This window comes from Sardina pilchardus, chromosome 13 (assembly GCF_963854185.1).
Source record: "Sardina pilchardus chromosome 13, fSarPil1.1, whole genome shotgun sequence".
Lineage (NCBI taxonomy): Eukaryota > Metazoa > Chordata > Actinopteri > Clupeiformes > Clupeidae > Sardina > Sardina pilchardus.
In genome coordinates this window covers 26866833-26892103 of record NC_085006.1, presented here as the reverse complement: position 1 = coordinate 26892103, position 25271 = coordinate 26866833, and the positions used below count along the sequence as shown (strand labels likewise).

General features: G+C 41.3%; 1 protein-coding gene across 3 annotated transcripts; it reads left to right on the top strand.

Annotated features, from left to right (window-relative positions):
• The first annotated feature begins 15861 nt into the window (after nt 1-15861).
• On the top strand, nt 15862-21504 carry slc25a27 (solute carrier family 25 member 27). Of its 3 annotated transcripts, none has more exons than XM_062552248.1 (10): nt 15862-15999; nt 16115-16297; nt 16431-16618; nt 17276-17364; nt 18215-18337; nt 18912-19024; nt 19118-19202; nt 19680-19772; nt 20175-20277; nt 21217-21503. In XM_062552248.1, exons 2-10 carry the CDS (start codon nt 16204-16206, stop codon nt 21286-21288), a joined length of 960 nt encoding a protein of 319 aa, XP_062408232.1. In that variant the 5' UTR covers nt 15862-15999; nt 16115-16203; the 3' UTR covers nt 21289-21503. The 3 variants fall into 3 exon arrangements, with proteins under 3 accessions (XP_062408232.1, XP_062408233.1, XP_062408234.1); XM_062552249.1 differs by having other exon boundaries at nt 16097-16297; XM_062552250.1 differs by lacking the exon at nt 16115-16297 and having other exon boundaries at nt 21217-21504.
• Nucleotides 21505-25271: the final 3767 nt, after the last annotated feature.

Here is a 25271-nt window from a genome sequence, read left to right as displayed (position 1 = left end):
TCTTGATCTGATAACAGAATTTCCATCCTGACTCCTGAGTGAGTGTATCTCATCTTTCCCTCTTGTTTCCCACGCTTCACACCTCACTGGTAGCCTAAATACTGCAAGCGATAGGCCTGGTAAACATGTCAATGACTCATGTTGGCCTCTTTCTGTTGGGACCAACAGTTTTTGTTTGTTTATTTATTTATGTATCTATTTAAAAAAAAAAAAAAACGTAGCCTACCGTAGGCCTTTATTTAAAAACCTAAAATGTTGATAGTTTAAAAAAAAAAAAAAAAAAAAAAGTTCTTACCTGGTGGTATACGTCAAACCGTGGAGCCAAGTATCTAGGATAGAGGCATGGAACATAGCCTTATCATTTTTGTCAAGATGGCGTAGGCCTAGACGTGGGTCCGATGGTGGCCTCTCCAGACTGTTCCCGCATGGCTGCATCGGTTTTCAGCTGTTTTATCTTTCAGTGTTCAGGGGCTATATAGGCTATTCGTTTAGAGAAGCCAACGGAGAATTCAGACTTACTAAAGTAGCCTACAACAAGGTTATGGTGGTCGGTCGTGGTTTCAAACGTTTCAAAATATGTGTTCAGGTCTGTCCTGGAAAGAGAAATAGATTATTCTTTAAAAGCAGCCTCTGCTGGTGTCTCTACTGACGCGGTGGTTCGCCGGTGATGTTGACAGGCCCTGTCTCCGTAGGTAATGGCTTATTTATTCAAGGATAATTAGTCAAGCTTGGGCCCAGCGTCTTGATTAATGCGCTTTGTCATCTCGCGGTAGAAATACCCGAACTGCCTGCCTGCGCCACCTCTTCGCATCGATGCCACTCTGGGTGCGTCCTGCGGAGGATCCTCATATGTCAAAAAGTGTGATGAGTCGTGTCAGTAGCTACCATTGCTCAGTTGTAAATGACCAAATGAACTCGCATGTGACAGAAGGCGATGCGTGCCATGTCTGACTGCAGAGAGAAAACGGCCTTCTTTCCTGCTGTTTCTGTTTCACGCCATGGTTTCCTGCATTGTTTTACCCTCTCCATCTCCGAGCAAAAGCAAGAGATTGTGTAGCCTACATGTCTGCGCTAATACTGTTTATGATATTAGAACGTTAATGTAAAGAAAGGAGACCAACAAGACATTTTAGGAACAGCAAGGTTGTGCCCCCTCTATGTTAATTCTCTTATGATATATCAAAAGTCACCTGCTAATATATAATCTATTGCGAAGAATCTACAAAAGTTCTGAATATTTCTATTATAATAGACATAATATTGTGTGTGTTTTTTTTTTTTTTTTTTTAACTTAAGCCTCAGGGGTTTCCCCACGTGAGAAAGTGTTGGTGAGCACACACTCATAGCCCAGGTGTGTGTTATTTCTGTAGACCACATGTCAGCAATTCATACCCACTGTGCCCACAGTAGATCTCTGTCTCACAGAAGATGCTATCAGGCCCGAGGCACATGCTGACTGTTGTCAGTTTAAGGCGTGTTTAAAAACTGCCTGCGTCGTGTGTGCGTGTTGAGTATCCTTCCAGTACCCCTGTTCACAGGTTAGGGCAGTGGTTCTCAAAGTTTTCACAATGAGTAGGCCTACCGTACCTCAGAGAACAATTGGCTCTTATAGCATTAAAATACGGTAGCGTAGGCCAGTTTATGTTAGATTGTACAAACTGTTTTGCATTGAGATTAAAAGCTAGTTTGAATTGAATTATTTTTCATTATTTTATGTGATTATTTTGTCTTCATTAAATAAAACATCTTGGAGACTCCCAGAGTAACATAACACAGAGTCTGCATACCAACAGTGGTACCCGTACCACAGTTTGAGAACCACTGGGTTAGAGCATTCGTAGCAGGGGCGGACCCTTAAATAAATATCACCAGATTTCAAGCTCCAGCAGGTCACTCCCAACAGGCCTTTTGGTGTTTTAAGCCCCCAACGTTGTCTTCCACAGTGCAGCATGGGAGGCACTAGGGTTAGGCAAAGGTTAGGGTTAGGTGCCTTTAAGTCGATGGTCGCAGCACTGCCTTGATGTCGACGGTGAGGGCTTAAAACACCATTGAGTAGCCCAACAGCATGACGGAGTGGGACCCTCAATATTACCGGGAGATTTCAAGCACCAATCCCCATCAGGGGTGGCTCAGGAAGGGTTGTTGTGTGGGGGGAGTATGACCCAACTTGACTTGTTTTCTATTTAGGGGGAAATCCGGAGATACTTAAAAACATGTCATGGCCGCTCATTTAAAACCTTCAGTAATCTGTACTCATCTCATCTCATACCTGCCTGTCAGGTCTGCACAAGCCGGGTTTCTATTGCAGGAGAAAAACTACCCTTGAGTTCCTGCGGTAGGAACAGCTGGAGTTGTTACCACGTAATTACCAGGAGGGTCTGTGAGGGGAGAGAGAGTGAGGGGCTGCGTTCGCTCAGTCCAGGCTGCTGGAGGGTGCAGCAAAGACCAACAGCTAAATCATACCCTTCTTAAGATCACAGTGATCAGCCCAGCCTCAAAACGTTACCGGCCGTCCGAGAGTTCTCCCGATTGCCACTCCACTGCTGCCTACTTAGACACCTCAGTCATGCCTATGAGGAAAATCAGCACCACCTTACCTCAGCATTACATTACGGATGTGTTGACTTAATGCAATTCAGTTGTGTGGTTGTTGTCACATTGTCAATTTTTTTTTTTATATCTTGCGATTTTGTGATAAAAGCTGTTTAAATTATTTTGTTCCCCCCATCATTAATCCACTGTCAGTATCCCATACTGACAAAGTGTAAACATTTTAGAAATGTTTCCACACCTTTACACCCTTCACTCTGCTCCTTCTCCATCACTTCCTCTCTTTTATCATTCAGTGTTCTTAAAGGCTCGTTCGGCTCCCCTCCGGCCCAAACTCAGGGCAGGGTCAGCTGATGGATGCTGGGGCCTTTCTTGCATCTTTCCTTTCTCCTGGGTTAGCCTCAGGCAGAGATGCCTACCCAACACACACACACACACACACACACACACACACACACACACACACACACACACACACACACACACACACACACACACTCGGACTCCCTCTTTCACATGCACACAAACACTCAAGACACACTCTCCCTCCCTCACTCACACACATAACACACACACTCAAGACACACTCTCCCTCACTCACACGCACACACACTCAGACACGTTCTCTCTCTCTCTCACACACACACTCATCTCTCTCTCTCTCTCACACACAAACACACAGACACAGACACCGACACACACACACACACACACCCACACCCACACACACTACTCCCATCTCGTTTTAAACAAGGTGTGCTTCTCAAGACCGGCTCCTGTTAGTGAGAAGCATGGCCTCGCCACTGTAGCCTGGGGCTTGCCCTTGGGAGAGTGGAGGCCTTGTGCTCTCCAAAGCCCGTTCAGGTGATGTGCATTGTTTGTGACCCCACACAGACATGCATACATTACGGCGTTACAGAATGGAGGGAGGTTTATGTGCCGTGGACCTTGAAGTCTGAAATCTCTCTGCCTCTTACAAGTCTGCATGAAATATTAAGCATGTGAATTAAGCAGTGGTAATAGGTAATTCATTAATTCAGCCTTTCTTTTACTTTTTTTGTTGGGGGGTGGAGTGGTGGTCTAAGACACTGCCTTGGCTTTACTTAGAGTCACAACAGAATAGAATTAGCCTGGCATAGCCATACGTAAGCTTCCGCTCAATTTTCATTTCCCTTCACCTCTGTACGATATTAGTATGAGGGTTTGGTATGACCAGGCTAGAATAGAATAGGTATGAGGTCGTTTTCCATTTACTGTGTGTGTGATATGGTCGTATGGGTATGGTCGTATTTGTAGAGACATGGTGCGCACATCCAGTTCCTATTTTTTTTAGGCATTATACAGTGTGTGCAGACTGCAGACCATCCCCTTCTCTGATTGAATGGTCAAAATAAAAGTTGGCTTCTCTTGGGGAAAACAACTGTCGTCAACTTATGCAACTGCTCCATCTAGTGGTAAGTTATGACCAAGCACACTTGTTCTCATTGGGTGTTCCCTTAGCAGTGTTGTGTGTGTAATAGTGCAGACGGAGGTGAAAACTCCAGCTTCAGTCAGTAAAAGTCCAATCATGTATTGGTTCTACCTGTGCACTTAACACAGGTGATCTCATCAATTAGCTGTTCTACCTAGCTGAAGAGTTGTGCTAAGAATCAGCTGGTTTAAATGAATAGTTGTCACAGATATGTGGTAGGATTTTTACTCACTGAAGCTGGAGTTTTCCACCTCCAAGTGGAGATAGTATAGTGGATCATGTACTGGAGAGTAGTAATGGATCATATATGACATTAAATCAGACATACAACAGAATTGTTCATATTTAGTTATTGAAGCATATGCAAACACGTTTAAGAAACCACAGGTCAAGTGAGTGACTCATTTCTTTGGTAAAACGCAAAACACCCCATTCCAGGAGAGTGGAGAGCTTAGAGCAGAAGTTAAATGTCGTCATCATCCACCGGCACATTTCTCGGCTAGAAGACACAAGAAAAAATACACAAACAAAAAAAACATTAGTCAAACACACAAACACACACACAAAAACAAACACAAACACAAAGAGAGAGCAAAAAACCCTACATAAAATCACCCGTTCCTGGTTCTTATTTGAACGTCAACTTATACTTTCCTATGATGTAAGTGACACTGTTGTGATTTATTTGACATAATCAGACCAATGTCTTGGTCTCAATCGTGACTGCTAATTCACGGGGGTATTCCAAGTACGTGGTTTAGTGACAAACCTGGGTAAGCTAAAAGTAAGTGGTAAAACTCCTACAAGAGCCCAATCTCTTTAGCCTTCACATCATCTATGTATGTAAGTAGTGGCACTGGTGTGAACCTTACCAAAGTATCCACAAGATGGTAGCGTTATACAATTTGTCAGTTCAATCTAGACTTAATTTAATGTCAATAATATGTTTTGAATATTCATGTAGATTTCTTTTCATTAATATAATCAGAATGAGCATAAAAAATGTCTGCCCATGGCAGTGGAGATACCGCTATAAACATACCTTTGACTTCCCACACCTCCGTATTTTGTTACCTACGTATGATAAAGAAAGACATTTATTCAGCAATATTGTTACAACATTGTAGTTAAGAACTCAAACACACACACACACACACACACACACACACACACTTAATTTTAGCCATCAACTTGAAATCTGAACTTGATTTACTTGAACTTTAAATCATCAAAAATACATTCAGTCAGAATAAAACATCACAAATCAATCTATCTCTCCCTTTCTTCTTGTGTCTCTGTTTCTCTCCCTTCCTTATCATCTCTCTCTCCCCCCCCCCCCCCTCTCTCTCTCTCTCTCTCTCTCTCTCTCTCTCAAACTCACATGTGAGTAGTAGGACGGAGAGGAAGACCACAACCCCAGCGAAGGCCAGGCCTGCCACCCGAAGCGTGTGGTAATCTAGAACACAAGAGCAGAGTGCAGACATTGCCAGTTAATGCTGTCATACAGAGCTACAACACTTGATTGATTGATTTTATTTGACCCCTTTTTTGCTATAAAATATGATACAGCTTTGCACCATACATTAAGAAAGCAAACAAAGGCCGGGATTCCCAGATTCATTAAGAAGCTCTTAAGTGCTACGAAGTTCTTAGGAGCGCTCTAAGAACGCTCTGGGATGAATCTGGGAAATGCAGCCAAAGTCAGGATAGCACAATAAAGCCCAAGGGCTTATTTCCATTGTGGTCCCTTAGGGAGAGGGACAGAGCAAGTTGCAGCAGATCAAGCATCAATCATCACATCCATACATATATTAAATACATCCATCTAAACAACACAATGAATAAGAAAAACAATATACTAACATTGGCATCTGAAACATTTTTTCAGTGCCTTCTTAAAACCTCCTAACTTATACCACAATCACACACCACCATATTGCAAATATTACACAAAAAGGGTGGAAAAAAACACATTCACAGCCTAGTTTAGTCTTGAAGGTTAAAGGGACGTTTGAATAGACAGCTTTCTTCATATATTTTCTTAATATTTTGTTACTGTAATGATACATTATTGATATACTGACTGTTTTCGTGCTACAATTAGGACAAGGATACTCATCTTACCGTACGTAAACTCGGGATCTGGCTCATACTCAGGGTCTGGGAAGAGTGAAGCACACGGAACATACATGAACAGAAAGGCCAGACACACATTATCTTAAACACCCGGCACACATTAGGAATAAACTAGGACAGTAGTACAAAATAAAAACACACACTCCATGGTGGTTTATAGTATATTGTAGCCATGATTATCACAAAATATGAAAATAGTAGTTGCATTTAAAAAAAAAGCCTTTCGATTTTCTTTGCCCCTCAGTGTATGTGTTGTTGAGTGCAACATTTTGTAAACTTCTACCCCCTCTGGTGAAAGTGGAGATTGCAAGCCACTGGCACCATTATTTTGGGGGTTGTGGGTTGAAAAGTTTGGGAATCCCTTTTTTAGATAATAGTCATAGTTGCCACCGTTGTCTGAAGGGTCCCTCCTGCTATGATATTTAAGTGCCCTGAATATTAATCTGTGAACAAACTCCAAATTACAGCACAATGTCTCCTTGAACAAATCAGGGTTATTTTTACTTATTTAGCTTAGGCATACTTATTTAGCTTTGAATGTAGGAGGCAGACACATGTATCCCCAATGCAGTGTTAACATACATGGCATCTGTTTCAAACATGCTGTCATAATGTTGAGACATGGTAGGTTGACAATACACCACTGTTGGCAGATATAATATAGAGCTAGTTGGCCTACCAGTAAAATGACATGAACCCAAAGCAATCTATATGTCTTTACATACAGTATGGGTTTGGGTCTTTTTACTTTCTTTCAGACTGCTGACAGAGATTTATTAATAGGATTTATGCCAGTCTAGCTCTGTGTGCCCATTTAAAACAGGACACATAAACACACAGGTGTTTACACTCTCACTCTCTCTCTCTCACACACACACACACACACACACACACACACACACACATACACACACACACTTGTGTGTGCTTGCATGCACACATGCATACACTCAAACAGACAGGGTGCATCTGATATTACCTTGTTGTTATGGTAACACAGGATATCATTTTAGACTGTGTTTAATTTACCCAGAGAACATTAGAATCTGTGGCAGACATGGTCCACTTTTGGTCCACGCCTGGCCCAGACCCACCTGCCCTCTTTGAATGTATGGGTCTGAACTCACTGTGCACGTTTCTCTCTACGATGTCGTCGTCAAATGCCATGGCGTCTGTCTCTGGACCTCTGGTGTGAGCGTGAGTGTGTTTGTGTGACGTGTCAGCAGCGGATCCCTGAGGCAGACAAAGAGAAAAGAGGGGCAGATGTTCAGGAACCATCCGGAATAATTACATCACAGCTGCCGCAAAACATCAGCCTCCATCACTCACACAATTACAGACGTGGAAACCTCTCACATGGCAAGGACTTCGGCCATTTCAGCACTCGTGGGATGGCTTTGTTTTTGACTCAACTAGACACAGAATTCTCTGTTCAATAGAGGATTAAATACTGTAATATGCCTTTCATTTGAATGAATTACATTCTTAATGAAAATCTATTTTCATTCTCAATATCTATCTATCTATCTATCTATCTATCTATCTGTCTATGAAGTCTGTCCATCTGTCCATCTTTTGAGATTTTTGCAGCCTAAAATGCCTGCAAATGCAACTTTTCTTAAAAATAGCTATGGAAGTTGTGGTGTTTTTAGGTGTTTGTTGTAAAAAAATATAATGCCCTCAATTTATATATATATTAAATTGAGGGCATTATATTTTTTACAACAAACAACTAAGAGTAGTAAGACCAAAATTGATATTCATATTACAAATAATAAGAAAAGTAAAGGATTCCAAAAAATAATGTACAAAGTAACTTACTTTATTCTATGACATGCTATGGCTTGGTTAATTCACAAAGCAGTAGCCTATAACCTTCTAGAACTGTCCAAAAAAGACTGCCACTCCCTTCAAAAATGCTAAGATGTCATGTTTCAATACATTCATATAATGCATACTGAATTGAAATATTTTTAATTATGTCATTTTTAAACTATTAGGCTAAGGCTACACTTCTATGTAATAATGTATGTCATTGCATTGTACCGGTGGTGTGTAGTAGCCTAGAAAATTATAAACGCACCCTGGCTTGCCAGGCTAGGTTTGAGTGCCTGTCACTTTAAGAGTAGCGGTAACCTAACTACATTTCTGTGGGAGGCTTGCATGCGTGTCACTGTTTTCGGCTACGTGTGGAAATAAATAGAGGCTGACATCCCTGGTTCAGAAAGTAAATCAAACACTGTGTAAATAAAACAGCCTATGGGGGGGTATCCTTCTTCACTACATTTGGTTCGGCTGCTTGATATGTAGAACTAAGGAGAAGATGACAGAGAGAAACATCAACGCGATGCCTTGGTAACGTTATTAGATTGGATTTTGGATTTATTTCCTTATTTATTAACACATTGCACAGCCATGGAGACAGTGGACAAAACAGTCCACTATAGGCTACTCTGTATAATTGTATGTGACTAACAGATTTGATTGAATTGAATTGAAACATATTTGTTTACCTCAAGGCTATAACTTCAGACTAGCAGGCTAGCTGTTACAGTAGCTGCTAGCTAGCGGCCAACATCAAATCCATCCATTTTTGATCAAGTGAAAATGGCCAGGTCAACCACAAATAATTCCACTATTTTAATATCATCCGACAACTAATTCAATGCTGATTTATTGTTCAGCCTAGTCTACTTACCACTTCAACACCACTGACTGTAAAAACTGTTCAAACGGAAAAGTTCATCAACTAGAACTAGAACTAGTTCTAAAGATTCTATAACTCCGCTCTAGAATCTTTGGTTTAGCTGTGCTTTTGAGTTGCTATGGGAACATACACACCCAATTTTAGAAAAATGATGCTCAGTTGCTCACTGATGTTATGGTTATGGTATGGTTATTTAGCAGACGCCTTTGTCCAAAGCGACATACAAATAAATAACAATACAAATTAAATAACAGTGAACAATTACAAAAAGGGGGAATAGCAATATTATCAATAAAACAATCAATTAAGCACTAACCTAATGAGAAATAAAACAATGAAATGAGAATAGCAATCAAATAAGTCACTCAGTTAATTATATAATAACAATAACTATAGCATGGTAAGGCTAAATTTAAGGACAATAGCAGAATAAATGTCAAATTCTAACAATTATAACAAAACAATACTATTATACAAACCATAACACATAACAAACGCTCAAAAGACTAAGTGCATATTAAACAAATATGCCTTAAGACCCCTCTTGAAAGATCCAAAACTGTTGCTGGAACGGAGAGTACTGGGCAGCTATTGTGGTACAGTGGTAGGCCTATGATGATTTATCACACATCCAGAAGAATACAGTTGAGACTCAGACTGTATGGAAACATAATATGAATATGAACAAAGTTGTGATTAAAAGAATATCATGGGACGAAATCCGAGGGGGCATGTCCCCCCTTTAGGCTACTTCAAGGTTTAATGAAATGTTTTAGTCTATTTTTTTATTAGACTCCTCCATATGTAAAAGTGGGTTGCCTACTATTACTAATGTCAGTTAACAAACGGCCTACATTGACTTTCATAGTGGATTAGGAACTCCAGGTCAGATCATTAATGTAGCCCTCTATTTATTGACATCAAAATAGAGATTGGCCTCTGGTGTCTGCAGGAGTGAGTGTGGCATCAGCCATATTCCTTTGGAGGGACTGTAAGGTCTAGGTGAAATTTCACTATTGACGACTAAACCACGATGATCTGTGAAATTTGCAGAAAAGTAAGCACGAAATTGCAAGGTAGATGGTTTTTGCAGAGCGACTGAATTTTATAGACCGAAGTTACATTGAGATATCTATTTGTTTAGTAGCCTATGTCTAGTGCAGCGGTGTTAGGGCCGTTAGTCGGTGTGCATCTCTGTGGCATTTTGGACCCTTTAATCCCACAGGCGGGGATGACCGGTATAGGCCTAGTTGTAGCCCAGTGGTTCTTAACGTGTGTGGCAGGCCCCGCTAGTGGGGAATAGACATGACAGGTGGGGCGCAATGAACAGGAGGAAATATGTTTTCTTTATGCCCATCTTTAATGCCTTTCTGTTTTTGACAAAGCCACACACAAACATAGGAGTCATAAGCAGACAGACATGTGGATTATAACAGCAAATTGGATTCCGCTGATTGAGATGGGAAATGTAATGTGGAACCAAAATGTGAAAATAATATTCTAACATTTCCGTTTTGTAATGGGATGGGGCTTGACATTGGGGTAATGGGGCCAGGGCTTGAAAATTCCCCACCTCCAACGTGGGGAATGACAGAAAAAAGTTTGAGAACCACTGTTAGCCTAACACATTTTTTTAGCACCTGCAACTCACTAAATATTTGAGCTGCTGTCCTGTAACCTGTCCTGTTTTCAAAATAGGCCTAGCCTACCCACATTTGTGTAGACCTACTTCAGATCCAACTCAAATATCTACAAGAAAATCACAGACCTCGTCATTTGATGTTGAATACAAGGTGATCCGTTGTTATACCCACTGCCAAGTTGTAAGTAACAGTTAGACAAAACAAAAGACGGAAAAAGAGAGACCACACCATGCAGTGCTGTATGTTTCAAAAACACGTTTGGGGCATTGCAATATGAACACAAGGAAATAGGGTCTTCTTATTTTGTTTCTCTTTGAATGAGAACTAGGTCAAATTCAAGACTATTTTCCTCAGTGGTTAATGCTGGTGGAATGAGTTGCCGAGTGCTCTATGTTCCTGTGATAGCTTTAGGTCTTTCAAGAGGGGTCTAATGGCCTGTCTATTCAACATGCACTTTCTTTATTGAGCGTTGCTTATGCGTTATGGTCTGTATATTATAGTATTCAATCATTTTCATTAGTTATTGATTGAATTTACATTGTTATTTATTAATGCTATTCTCCATAACAGTACTACCAACTTTTAAATTGTTTACTGTAAAATAACTATTGTATTTTTGTTATTTGTTTGTGATTTTGGACAAAAGTGTCTGCTAAATACCATAACCAAAGTAGCCTTGGTATGTGTAGACGCATGCATGCATTTGTGTATGTGAGATGTGTGTGGGTGTGTTTATCAGTGTATGTGTGTCATCTGGAAAGGAGAGAATGCGGTTTCCAAGTGAGATGTAGGACAGGTCGAGCCCCACCACCACATACTGAAGCATTCTGTAATATTTTATTACCGCTTGTGGTAATTTGAATATAGGGTGTGTTGTAACATACTGTATACGTATTACAACCTACCCCTACCTCCATCAGCCATATGTATCTTGCTGTACAGGCCTACTACTTTGGTTTATGCTTGGATGACGTGCATCATGTTTGACCTCAGAGCCTACAGTTTAATACAATATGAGGCATGTGGTTTTATTTTGTGGTTATGGTTATAGCAGAAACTTTTGTCCAAAGTGACACACAAACACAAGTACAACACTACAGTAGATACATTTAACAGTAAACAATTTAAAAGTTGGTAGTACGACATTAAGGAGAGGAGCAATTTTAGTGTTATTGTGCAGTGTGTTAAAACTCTGACTTAACACCATGTGAAATCGTTGCCAATGAAGAGAATGTCCGTCGTAAGATTTATGGCAAAAGTACTAAGCAAAATATAGCTTTGGTGAAAAATGTTACTCTCTTATGTCAAACTCAGTTTTACCTCTGTAAAATTAGAATGGATGACAAGCTAGGCTTAAAAATCACAGTGTGTGATAATGGTGTTGCACAAATGTTAATGTAATCACATGTCTAATATCTTATTTCTGTGTTGTGAAATAGTGGTGTTACAGCTCGCCCCACGTTACAACCATGCCCAGTCTCCCCTATGCAGCGCAGCGCTCGTATCGATCTGCTCCGCGTAGCTCCACTCGCTTCACATACATAATGATTAACCCGTGTGGATTTCGAGCCCAAAAAAAAACTCTCCTGTGGTTTCAGAGTCTAGCCTGACCACCAAGGCCATGCACACCACTGAAACCATCCTGCGCTTGGAGATTAAGTGAAACCTTTCCCCATGTAATTTCTTCATTTAAGGACACATTCACGCCAAAACTAGTAAGCAGTGAGAGATCTTATGTGTGAGATATACAACAGACCAGCAAATACGTTTTCTTCAATCAGATGCTATACCATGTGGGCGTTAATATCGCATTGCCTCCTATCTGACTTTGTCCATCATACGATGAGTAAGAATTAACTACAGTTCTCAAAACAGGGCTATAAAGTAATGATAATCAATAGCAGTCATTAAGGATGCAACAATAATTACATTCTGGAAAGCATACCCTTGACAGTGGCCATGCAACACATTCCCATACAACACATGAAGAATATGCACGGTTCACTAAGTTCTCAACAGTTACTTAGCCAGATGAATGACAGTAAAAAGAAAACATTTCTCAGTATGGATTGGCTAGATCCTAGAGAGCGCTTAAATGTCCCCCATTACTATAGGTAGCATAAACCTTCATAGTGACCTTGAGTGTGTGAGGCCTGTATGCAACTCACCTGCTTTAGCTGTCCGTCTCCTTGTCCCTGACGAGCTCTCTTCTGGTGTCAGAGTCTGCGTTCACATTCAACCTTGTCTGTGGTCAGGTGCGTCTACACCCCCCCGCCTGTCATCTCTTGCACCCAATCAAATGGCCCCGTAAATTTACTACCTGTGGCACACCCTCACTGTTGGGTCAAGTAAGCATCGTTTTTTTCTCATGGCAGTGAACTGCGACAATGGGGAAAAGTAGGATTTCTTTTTTAAATTAATTTCCTGTTTGCAAGACCTGTAAGAGAAATACCCCAGACGAGAGATAACCAAGCGTTTACAGCTCTTAACGCGTACATTTCGCAAACATTCAGATTTTTGTCACTATAAGGCACATGAACACTGAGGCACATGCATTTTAGTTCAAAATCTGCTCAGCTCTAATAACCTATCATGCACGTACACACAGGATACACCAGACATTCAGAAATGCATGCCACCCCAAAAACAGGAAACCCACAGACATCTTGTTGAACAGAGAGAGACATTATCTTTAACTGCATAACTACTGGAACTAATCTTTCATACAAATACAAAGAATGTAGTCAGGCACTCATTTCTCTGGAATTGTATATCATTGAACTATATTTATAAAAAAGGCAAATACAAACCATGTTTTGTTTAAACACATCAGATTTATGAGTTTCTAATAGTTCAATAAACAGTGATGCTTGAAAGGCCATAAAGTGCACAATTTGGCAACCTTTGGACCTCGCTGTAGTAAGAAGCTCATTGAACAGGAAATATCCCAAGGCCTAAACTTAGCAGCCATTTTGTGTCATGACCCGATTCCACAACCTTTGGAGCCATGGGTTGTAAAGGGCCACTTGATTGATCCAGAATAGTGGAAATTTCCTTGGAGCCATTTTGCAACTTGGCTTTGAGGTGTGATGCACCTTTGAACCTGTTAATCTCCCAGTACTGGCGGTGCCATAGAGGACATTATGGGACTCTGGAGGTGGATATCAAAGGAAAACCAAGAGTGAAATAATGAAGTTGCTTGACAAATACCAGCATTGTTTTCTTCACATTCAGTAAAAGTACCAACAACGGAAGACATTGTGTGTGAAACCCATTTACCCCAAAAGGCCTAAATCTGCACTGCAAACATGCCTTTTTTTGCCAAACATGCAAAATAAATAAATACATAAATAAATAAATGACAAAAATGAATGAATTTGAAATAGATTGCAAAAAGATTTTTATTTATTTTATAGTTTCAGTCATATTTTTTAATCTTCAACTTTCTCACCTTGGAATTGGACATGGGGGGGGGGGGGGGGGGGGCATGATGAAGCATATTTTGTTTGTGTGATTCCAAATAGGGAGGGAAAGTGAAAACCAGCGCCCCAAGTGGTTGCGTTCCTATCGAAGAGCAGCTCCAATGTTAAGTCCCATAGACCGACTTTTCAAAAAAATACCACGCAGCTATACCAGCGATCTTATCCACCAAAAATATTTTTCAGTCGGCATACTGTAATAATCTACTAACTGTGAAAATATCAGACTCTATTTCGCCTTATTTAAAAAAACCGTAATTGCTCGTTTCATTTCATAAATGGACTACAACTTCAAGTGACGTGACACCCTTCGACGACGTTACTCACCTAGCATGGTTTGTTTATTAGCCTGTTAGCTAGTTGGTTAGTTAGTAGACAATCACACTTACTGCCAGCTCTTGTGTGAGTAGGAACACAACACAAGTTATCCCAACATAAAGGTAATTACCACGCGGTTTACATCGCTCTCTGTTATTACAAAAATATGATAAGCAAGTTAAGCAAATTGCCGTTTTGATCAGTTGGAGATGGAGCGCCCAAACTGGTGACGTCAAATGCTACTGTAGCTAGCTACTGTAGTTCGTTATCACCATGATACAAACAAACTCAAAACAATTAAACTGATCCTAAAAAATAAAGTATGACCACTAGAAGCAATAGAGCTGACCTACATGGATAGCATATTGAAGGCATTTAACTAACTTCCGATCGTGGGCCGAGATATATTTTTTCTAAAAGAAAATCCCATCCTCCCCCGCTAGCCTCTAGGAACGCAACCACCAGGTGGCGATGAGATTACTTTCCCTCCCTATAATAGGTACATAAATGCCATCATTGGACTTGGATTGTACTCCAAATTATCACAAAAAAATCACCCCTTCTATGGGGAAAATTGGCCACCATTTTCCTTTAAAATGAATAGAAAAAAAAAACACTTTAGTCCACACATTTTACCTTAATGGTAGTGAGTGAGACAGTTGATGTCTGCATCCGTCTGTTATTTAGGATCATTTTACCAGTTTTTTCTCTTTGAGGAAATATTATAATATTGATATGAGTGAGAGATAATGATGAGTCTCAATACCACAAATAAGTCAAATGTGGCTTGGTGTGGCAACAACAAGCTGCATCTCGCCTTAGACAAATAGTTTGAGGAGGCCTAACACCATTTTCCCAGTTAGGCTATTGTATGTGACCAGCCCATAACCTTGACAAACATTCCGTGGCTCATACATCAGCAAGAATTTGAAGTGGGAAATTACTGTAAAACATCATAATCAAGAAGGCCCAATAAAGACTGTATTAGTTAACTTAAGAAGTTTCATGAGCAAACATCTGTTGGATTTCTACAAAGCCATAGACAGCATCCTCACATCACTGTCAGTCAGGTATGGGAGTTCAGACTCTCACAGAAGGATATTAGAGCGAGTTGTCACCAAAGCCTTTGGCATAATTGGGAATGACTTCAGTCCATGGTCTGTACTCTGAGTGCACCTTAAACTGTGCTTGTAGAATCATCAAAGATCCCACTTGGCTAAACAAATTCACTTTTTCCAGCTCCTCCCTGTGGACGTTAGATCCATAAGAACTGAAACCACACATTTCAAAAACAGCTTCCAAGACTCTTGAACACAACTAAACTGAAATGAAAATGTAGGCTAATATTATTTTTATATATTATTTTAATAGGCTAATTCCTTCACTTGACTGAGTTAAACCCTGTAACAAAAATACCACCAACATAAAAGTAGGCTACAGTATCGAGCAAAAATGACCTTACCAATATGGCCGATCCAAAGCCCTCGAAATACTTCCTGAACCCTGTGACGTGAGGACATGAACCTTGGCGTGTGTTACCCTTGTAAACAGAAGCAACGTTGCATGGCATGCACTGGCGTGAATCGAAACGTGTTCGTAGTGGGTTTCGTTAGCTGACGGAATTCATACCTAGACGGCATTTAACTTTGTTGGTTAAGTAAGATATGGCCGCTACAGCATTATGAAGACGACTCAGTGAGTTCACACAGAATGGCTGCAGTGTCAACTAAGCTGATCTATTGTGCATTAGCGTTTATGTTACCGCGGTCATTAACCTATAACTGATTGCCAGTGCGTTTGGTTTTAACAGGTCCCTGCCGTGATCGTATTTCATGCATGGCATTGACATTGTAGCCTAGCATTGTCCTTGCAACGTCAGTTTACCCGTCTACAACTGTAATGGACACTCAGGATGAGCAGACGAAAGTCCAGAAGTGGCCGCGGTTGACAAAGTTCATCTTGTCTGCGTGTGCTGCCTCTGTCGCTGAGTTTGGTAGGCTGTGGCCGCCGTTATGAATGCTTCTCTAACTTAGTCTATGCGCATATTGCAGGATGTAAATAAATGTTGTGTAGTGCATAGCTGAACGCGTCGCCTATAATAAGTAAGCTATATGTATTGTTTGCAGTGACTTTCCCGCTGGATCTTACTAAAACGAGGCTACAGGTGCAAGGCGAGGCAGCTGCCAGGCGTAGCGGTCTGACGTCCACGTCTCAGCCGAGCTACAGGGGAATGCTCCGCACTGCCATTGGTATTGTACAGGAAGAGGGTCCACTGAAACTATGGCAAGGCGTCACACCAGCAGTCTATAGACATGTTGGTAAAGTTGTCTATCTATTTGTGTATTTGAATGACGGCCTATTCATCTACAGCTTTGCATTACACTAAATGCAAGCATAAAAGGACAAACCAAAAATAGTTTCAAAAGCTCAAAAGTAAAAAGAGCCTAGGGCCAAAAGACCATGCATAAAAGTCAAAGACAGAAAACACTGAGGGTGTCTTATTAAAAGTAAGTGCTGTGCGTTTACAGTTTTTGCCTGTTGCTTGAACACATTTGCTTACTTACATTTTGCAAAACTTCGCTCACTGTGCCAAAGCTCTACACACAAGTAAACATAACGCAACACTAGGAAATATACCTTTCACATCTATGTCAAATTGTAACTCTACAAAAAAAAGCTGTTTGCCTGGAGCCGCTGAAGCCAGTCAAACTCAGTAGGCGTTGGCAACGTAATCTAACTCTCGGGGGGTGTCTTAGACTTGTTGTCATGGTGAAATAGACCCTATGTTGAAATCACTGAAGAAGGTCTGAAGGTTTTTATGCAGGGAATTGTTATTACAGCATTTTTGATGTTGTCTGGAACTTGACTTCCAAAGCTGAACTGCATAAAATGTAAAGATAAAAAATCCTTCACCAAGTTTAGTTCTAACAGCAGGTTTTTTTTTCTTTCTTTCTTTCTTTCTTTCTTTCAGGTTGTGTATTCAGGAGGACGGATGCTGGCCTATGAACAGCTGAGAGAGCACGTTCTTGGTCGAAACACTGATGGAAGTTTCCCCCTGTGGTATGAGGAACACAGACATGCTTTATGTATTATTGTGCGTTCAGACCAAAACGGTCAAAAGGGTCAAAGTCGCTGGTGAAGCGCATAGCCCGACGCTCAACCCAGTTCGGCGCCGAAAGCATCAAAGCCATGACGTGAAACATTTGAACAAACCACAAGCAGCAATCCTGCGAGTTTGACATTCTGATTAGTTGACGCCGAACCGTGTCATAGCTCATTACCATAAAGTTAACCGAGGTTCAACTTTTTTTTGACGCCCGTGAAGCTCATGAAGCCACGCTCACGGCCAGAACGCTTTTGACACCGGTAACGCCGACTATCCATAGAAAATTAATGTTTTCCGGCGCTCTTGGCGCTTTTGACGGTCTTGGTCTGAACGCACAGTTATACTGTATTGTATTAAATTTGTCCCCACTGTCGGTCTGTTATCATAATGAGCTGAGCTGTGTCTACATACCATGCACTTCCCTTTTCCCCTACTTTACCTCCTCAGTTTTCTTCTACCACTTGTATTAATCGCTACTTAAGGTCTCCTCTATATTGAAGCTTGAATGTTAAGTAGGGTTCAGACCAAAGATTTGTGACTAAACGAGCCGAGCCGCAACGTTCTAAAACCTTGCAACTGCGACTAAACATGTTGAATGCTCTGCGACAGTTTGCAACTGCGTGCAACATTTAATTCACACCGCTGCAACTCGGTCAAGGGGAAACTTTGGTGTGAATTGGGCTTTAGCCTACTCCTCACTGTTGTAGCTTGCTTTGGATAAAAACGAATAATGCTGAATGAATAGATGTAAATGTAAAAGTGTGTCGGGTGTGTTTGCACGCGTGCGTGTGCGTGCGTGCGCAGGAAGGCGGTGGTCGGTGGAATGCTGGCCGGTGCGCTGGGCCAGTTTCTGGCGAGTCCTACAGACCTGGTGAAGGTCCAGATGCAGATGGAGGGCAGACGTATCCTGGAGGGGAAAGAGCCAAGGTAAGGGTCGCACACCAAACAAAAGCATTCATTCATTCAAGAGAGAGGAGTTCACCAGACGTCATCACCAAAGGTCAACACCTTGTTATTACCTCCGCCAAGGAGGTTATGGTTTCATTGGCGTATGTTTGTCTGTCTGTTTGTTTGTCTGCCTGTCTGTTTGTTAGCAAGATAACTCAAAAAGTAATGGACAGATTACGATGAAATTTTCAGGGAATGCCAGAAATGACCCAAGGAAGAAACGATTAGATTTTGGGAGTGATTTGTAAACATAAGGGCACTAACATTTCGATATTCTGTCACATTCAGCCACATCTTAATCAGAATCTAATACAAAAAATCTGATATGTAGATATGTACAATTAGACAATAGTACAATTAGAAGAAGACTGCCAGGAAAAAAACTTGGACAAGGGTCAACAAGATACCTCAAAACTGTGCACAGCTGTGGCAAAACCACAGTGAAAGAATTTGAGTATAATTCCTCATAGCTGTGTGTATAATTTTGCCCGTAAATTTGACATACAAGTATGAGCAATATTCCTCTGATGTTTTTGTTTTTCTTGTGCCGTAGAGTGCGGGGCGTTCTTCATGCCTTTGTGAAGATTTTCTCAGAGGGCGGAATCCGAGGCCTCTGGGCTGGATGGGTACCCAACGTCCAGAGAGCCGCATTGGTCAACCTAGGAGGTTCATATATATATGACTGTGACTCTACTAACAGTAACATGTGCAGTTGGTAGTCAGTAACATCAAGCGTTATCTTTTTCATATTTTTCTCAGATCTCACTACGTATGACACTGTGAAGCACTTTCTGCTGAGAAATACTCCCGTGGAAGACAACAGTATCTGCCACGGACTGGCCAGGTAAAGGAAACAAAAACGGTTTGGTCAACTAGGTGCAGACGCAACAAAAAACTTCTGTGGAATAGGATGCTATTAGAAAAAGTCATACTTAAAAATGTCCATCGAAGTGATGTGTAGAAGTGTAGGAATTGCACACAAAGTCATCGCTTTGACAAATATATGTTAACATAAACAGCAATTGAAGAGATCTTCTTGGATGTGCAATTTTTATTTCCTTACAGGGCAGCGACAACAGGCACGTTGCAGGCTGCTGCAACAATTAGTTTCCACTCTAATCAATGGAAATGGCTACACCAGTCATGATAGCAGCGCGTACGTTCGAAAAAGAAATAGACCATTCTTCTAAAATTGATTTCATGCGTTGCGTATGGAACGCTTCAGTTACGCTCCCGGTGTAGCTTCCCAGTCAGTTTGATGTACGTTTTCAACACCGCCATAGATGCACAAACTGTGTGTAAAATACTTTTCTTCCCAAAGTGTCTGCTCTGGTCTGGTGGCTGCTACGATGGGGACACCAGCTGATGTGGTCAAGACAAGAATCATGAACCAACCCAGAGATTCACATGGCAGGTAAGGTCTGACTTGGGGACAGGCACATGCTCTAGGCCTGATGTGAGAAAACCAGTGAACACAAAGAAATTATGGAGACAGTAATTCCCTACCTCATGAAATAGACATAATTTTAAGTGAAAAAAATGTGTTTTGGCTTGTTGTATCCCAGTCAGACACACACAAAACAAAGAAAATACAAATGCATGAACTCTTCCTTTGGGAGTACCTATTGTTGTCTTAGAAATTCAATTCTATGTATTTAGCCTTATGGAAAATGAGATGCTTCAAGGCACTGAACTCTATTTAAGAGTATTTAATACGGATTGGTGACTTTTCTCTCTCTCTCTTTCACTCTCTCTTTCTTTCTTTCTTTCTTTGTCTCTCTCTCTCTCTTCCTCCCTCTCTCCCTCTCTCTCTCAGGGGCCTCTTGTACAAGTCCTCCATCGACTGTCTGGTCCAGTCTGTGAGAGGAGAAGGGTTCTGGTCTCTATATAAGGGCTTCCTACCGACCTGGATGAGAATGGTAAGGTTAACTATTTCACCCACTGTTAGTGCTGTTGACCTGCCTGGTCACTGGCATAGGTATGCATTCAGCGGTCTGCTATAATTGAGTATCTCCAACTGGTGTAGATGTAGTGGTGTAGTGCATTTTGGCTTTTTGCAGAAATTATGAGCCACATCATTTGTCGAAATTATGAATCAATTAATTTACTGGGGGCTTCACAAATATGGGCTCTTGCTTAGTTTATAATCTGTTCAGTCCTTGGTCACATACAGTACATTCTGAATTTCCATTTTACTGATGTTGTTGCACTTTTCTAAATGCTTCATTACACACACACATTATTTTCATATACTTTAAAATTCCCACTTGAAGTGTTACCCTACTTTTTCAGATATCGAAGCGCTAACCTAGTTGAGCTAATGAGCACACACACACACAAAAAAGATTACTGCCAATGATCGGGTAACTGGAATAATCTGTTTAAGGTGTATACATGTCTCAAAGAAATCAGAATATCGACAGAAACCTCTGTATGTTCAACAGATTTTTCATAAACCAATAACTGCTGTAAACCGATAATGAGTATCGGTTTATTCCGTTTACACGAGCGCTTGAATTACCAGATAGCTACAAAAATCAGACAATACTCAGTTGTTTAAGTGTGCATTTAAACACGCTCAATGACTGTTTCCTTCTGTGATGTGGCCACTGATGTTACATTACATTACATTTTGCTGACGCTTTTTAACCAAAGCGACTTACAACATGGTAAAAACATTTTTAAGTCTTTAAAGAGAAATTCTAACAACAACTTTTACAACAACAATAAACAACAACCACAATAAGTGCATCAATGAGTGCAATTGTCCGTAGGATAAGCAAGACTAGTTGTAAGTAGTGCTATGAGAGGAGAAGGTGTGGTATGTGATATGTGGTCCTTTTTTTGCGCTGTTGCAGGCTCCCTGGTCCCTGACCTTCTGGCTGACCTTCGAGCAGATCCGCAAGGGCATGGGGGTCTCCTCATTCTAATGCCAAGGTCATCTCCTCAGTCTAACGCCTGCTGCCAAACTAGAAGCTTATTTTTGATACAGTATACCTCTTCAGTATACAGTAGGCATAAGGCCATCAAACTGTCCATGGAAGAGAAGGGGTCCCCAGCCTTCAGTTGTCTAGTGAGCATAGCAGTCTATGAGCATGGCATTGGAAATGCCTCAATAAAGGTCTTTAATGCCAAAAGACATTCTGTTGTCAAAACGTGTGTCAATGGAACAGGGTTCCCATGGTCATGGAAATCCTAAAACAAAAGTCCTGGAGAAAGTTATGGAATCTTTTTGGAAACACACTTTTTTTGGTTATGCAATGCAAAAATACACAAAAAAATATTTTCACCTTAATATAACCTTTACGGAGCCAATTTGATGGTAAACAAACTTGTAATAGGGTAATCATACTCCTGTCTAATCATGCTCTACTACAGTCACCAAAAATACCTGAACCTACATAGTGCACCTTGTAACACCCTAACTAGCCTTGTCGGAAAGGAATAAAAAAAAAGGTCAATTTGTTAAATACTGCAATTTCCTGACTATTAACTGAGGCTATGAGGTTAATACAGGGGGGTGCGATACATAGGGTTGCAGTTCATTTCTTCATTCTTCTTCATGATTGAAGTACAATCTGTTTCCGATTCATTCGGCACTGTTAATACATGATTAATATGTGGGTGTGGCTGCTGTGTCCTGCGGTTTATACACAATATGGCTAATACACTGTAAATTACCGTAATTTCCGGACTATAAGCCGCACCAACGACATTTAGGGAAAAAAACAAATGTGTACATATACAAGCCGCACTGGACTATAAGCCGCAGGTGTTGGACCGTAACCTGTAATAGTCATAGGTTGAGAAGCCCCCCCTAGTGGCCGGTAGCTGTAAAAACTGTTGTATAAGCCGCAGGGTTCAAAGCATGGGAAAGAAGCCGCGGCTTATAGTCTGGAAATTACGGTACTGTAATTAGGCACAATCTGTGGACTAGCACACACTTATATGTATGCTATGAAATATCATTAGCAGTCCTTGGAAAGTCCTGTGAAATTAGGAACTCTGATAGAAGTTTAGTGAAGGGCTTAATTAATAGGCTGGTGGTTTGTGTTGGCATGACTGCTTACATGCTGCTTAATATCAAGTTGTGTTGTGCTTAAGAGGCTTCAGTCAGACACTTTGTTGCAATTTCATTGATGACTGAAATTAAATGGATTCTTCAAATAAGCAATACATAAATTCAGCTTAAGTAAACACAGTAGACACGTCTCAAACGAAACCGGTAAACACAAGATTTGTTTTTGTTTGTTAGACTTACTCTTTATTTGTTCTTCAAAAGCACAAAAGGCTGCTATACAGTACATCTGCACAGAGAAAATGGAAAACATTGCCTTTTCAAAATTGAAATTTGTTAATTATTTTGTTTTTTAAAGAACTACTCATACGTACTTAACAAGACTGGATATTTGACGTGACACAAGTCGTAACTGACGCCGCAATAAACGATTATGATATTTCCCACGTTACAAGTTCATTGACAATATACCTACAGCTCTTGTGTATTCAGTATGTAAAGTGTGAAAGCACACAGACACAAACAAACAAACAAACAATCAAACGGATACACACACACGCTGCGATGCATCAATAGGTGAATCTGACCTGTTTTACCGTTACCCACAGATACAACCGCGCTGGAAGATCCCAATAGATATTGCAGCAGTGGTTATATCTCTACGTGTCATAATGGAAATGGTATTCAGCTGCTTTTTTTGTCTTTGTGGTTTGGTGACAGCTTTGGCTACATGCAAATAAGATTAAAGGAAAAAAAGACGAGCAGGTTTATCGGCACTATAGTGGTGTAGCAAACGCGATACGCCTAAGACCCCCCCCCCTCCCCCCCCGCCCTTTCCCCCCCGGTAGCATTGGACACCGGACCAAACCAGGCGCTGATCTAGTGGCTTTGCTGTGGTCTCTTAGGCTGGGTGAACCCTGCCTGAACTTCCGGGGAATTTGAATTTCGCCCGGAAGCTCAGGCTGAACACCAGCAGATCTTTTTCCTCTGTTCACGGCCATACTCTAGTCCTGGTATGCTATTGGCCGGTGACGTGACGATAACGAAACTTAAGCGACGCCATAGATATATATATTGACTAGATGTCGCCTTGACTGCTGCAGTTCATAGGAAGGAATGCGTCAATAGAGACGCCATCGTACAGCGGGGTTCTACTCCACTTAAATGCATTGGCGTCAATACAGGCAAAGATCTATCGAACATTAAATCACCATAAATCGTCAAAATCTCAAGCGATTTCGTAGTGTTTTGGTTTGTTTCAACTGACAAACGTGTATTTACGTCGAGTCCAGAGAAAAACTAAGCTTTCTAAAATGACGAAGATAAACTTACCCGTCTAGCCCCATTCACTCCCATTCATGCTGCGCTAGCTCACCATGCTAGCTCACGACCGCCGCTAGACGAACTCTGAGTGAACTCAACCAGGTTTGATACGGGCTCTGGTTGAGGCTGCTGCTTGTCTCGTTGACTCAGGTTGTAATCTCACCAGAAGTTGCTGCTGTTAGATGGTAAGTTGTTTGAACATTTACGTCTGTGCTTTAACACGGTCTGATACTACATAGGCCAATCATTACTTTTATAATCATGTGGCGATGCGTTTGGCGAATGATGTAGTACTAATTCACAAATGGAAAAGCCACTATAACGGTGATTTTCTGACGTTTCAACTGAGAAACGGAGTTTGACATCATTGTGAGAAGTCGCCGAATTTGTCGCTAGTCAATAGATAAGAGTTTAATCACTCGGGATGCCCAAAAGTAGCTAAATATGTAACACTGGACAACACGGGTGAACTAGTTTAGAGCTTCAGAATCCCCGCTCCAAGATGGCGCCGGTGTTGACGTATGCTTAGAAGCTGAAGGCGACATCTAGTCAATATATATATCTATGAAGCGACGCGAAGTGCAGTAGAAACAAAGCGCAGCCTCGCCAGACTATAATGTTCAAAGATCTTAAAAGATTGAGCTTAGTGTGGTGAAAACCAGACTAGTGGTCTCTCTCTCCACCCATTGATTAGTGCCTTGTTCATCTCTATCTTGTCTGGGCAGGGTGCTCACTGCTCAGTGGTTCTCGTTGAATGTTGGTGGTTCTTGTTTTCAGGATTCTTACTGTAGGTTCTGGACCAGTTCTCTCAGGCTGGGAGGCAGTAGACACAGCTGGTTGGGGGGGGGGGCGTGGGGGGGGGGGTACTTGGTCCCGGGCGGTGCCAGGTTTGGCCGGTTACCCATGTCGGACGGGGCTGACGGGTCAGAGGTCACCGCTGGGCAGTGATCAAGCTGAAATGGAAGGCCTGGCATGCGACCGCCCCTCATAACGTTACAGTGTTGCTAGTGGTCACATGCTCTTTTTGTGCTTGGTCTGGAAATGATGGTCGTTAGATTGTCCTGTTTAAGGTACATACACTACTTCACTAGCTCACTCTCACACTCACACACACACACACACACACACACACACACACACACACACACACACACTCACACACACACTCTCACACTCACACTCACAGCTAAAGCACCCACACTCACAGCTAAAGCACCCACACTCACACAACTTAAATATAATATACCTGCGTATCTGTTTAAGATAAGAGATGTAATATATACCTACGTACATGTGAGTGTTATATTTGATATCTAATCTACAAGATGAAAACAAGGAACACAAATCGTCAGGCCAACTACTTTGTCTTGGAACAGCAACAGCTCTAATAGAAGACGAGTCTCTTCACAACTAAAGGCTAAAACAGGAGAGGCAGGAGAGACACCACTGACCTCCAGGGGGCAGTATGTGACCAGGACAGGATTGGGGAGTTTTGGGAAGTACAAGGTGTGGAAGGCAGACCTGGTAAAATGACACTAACTAAGACGGCGTAGTGGAGACAGACATTGCGCT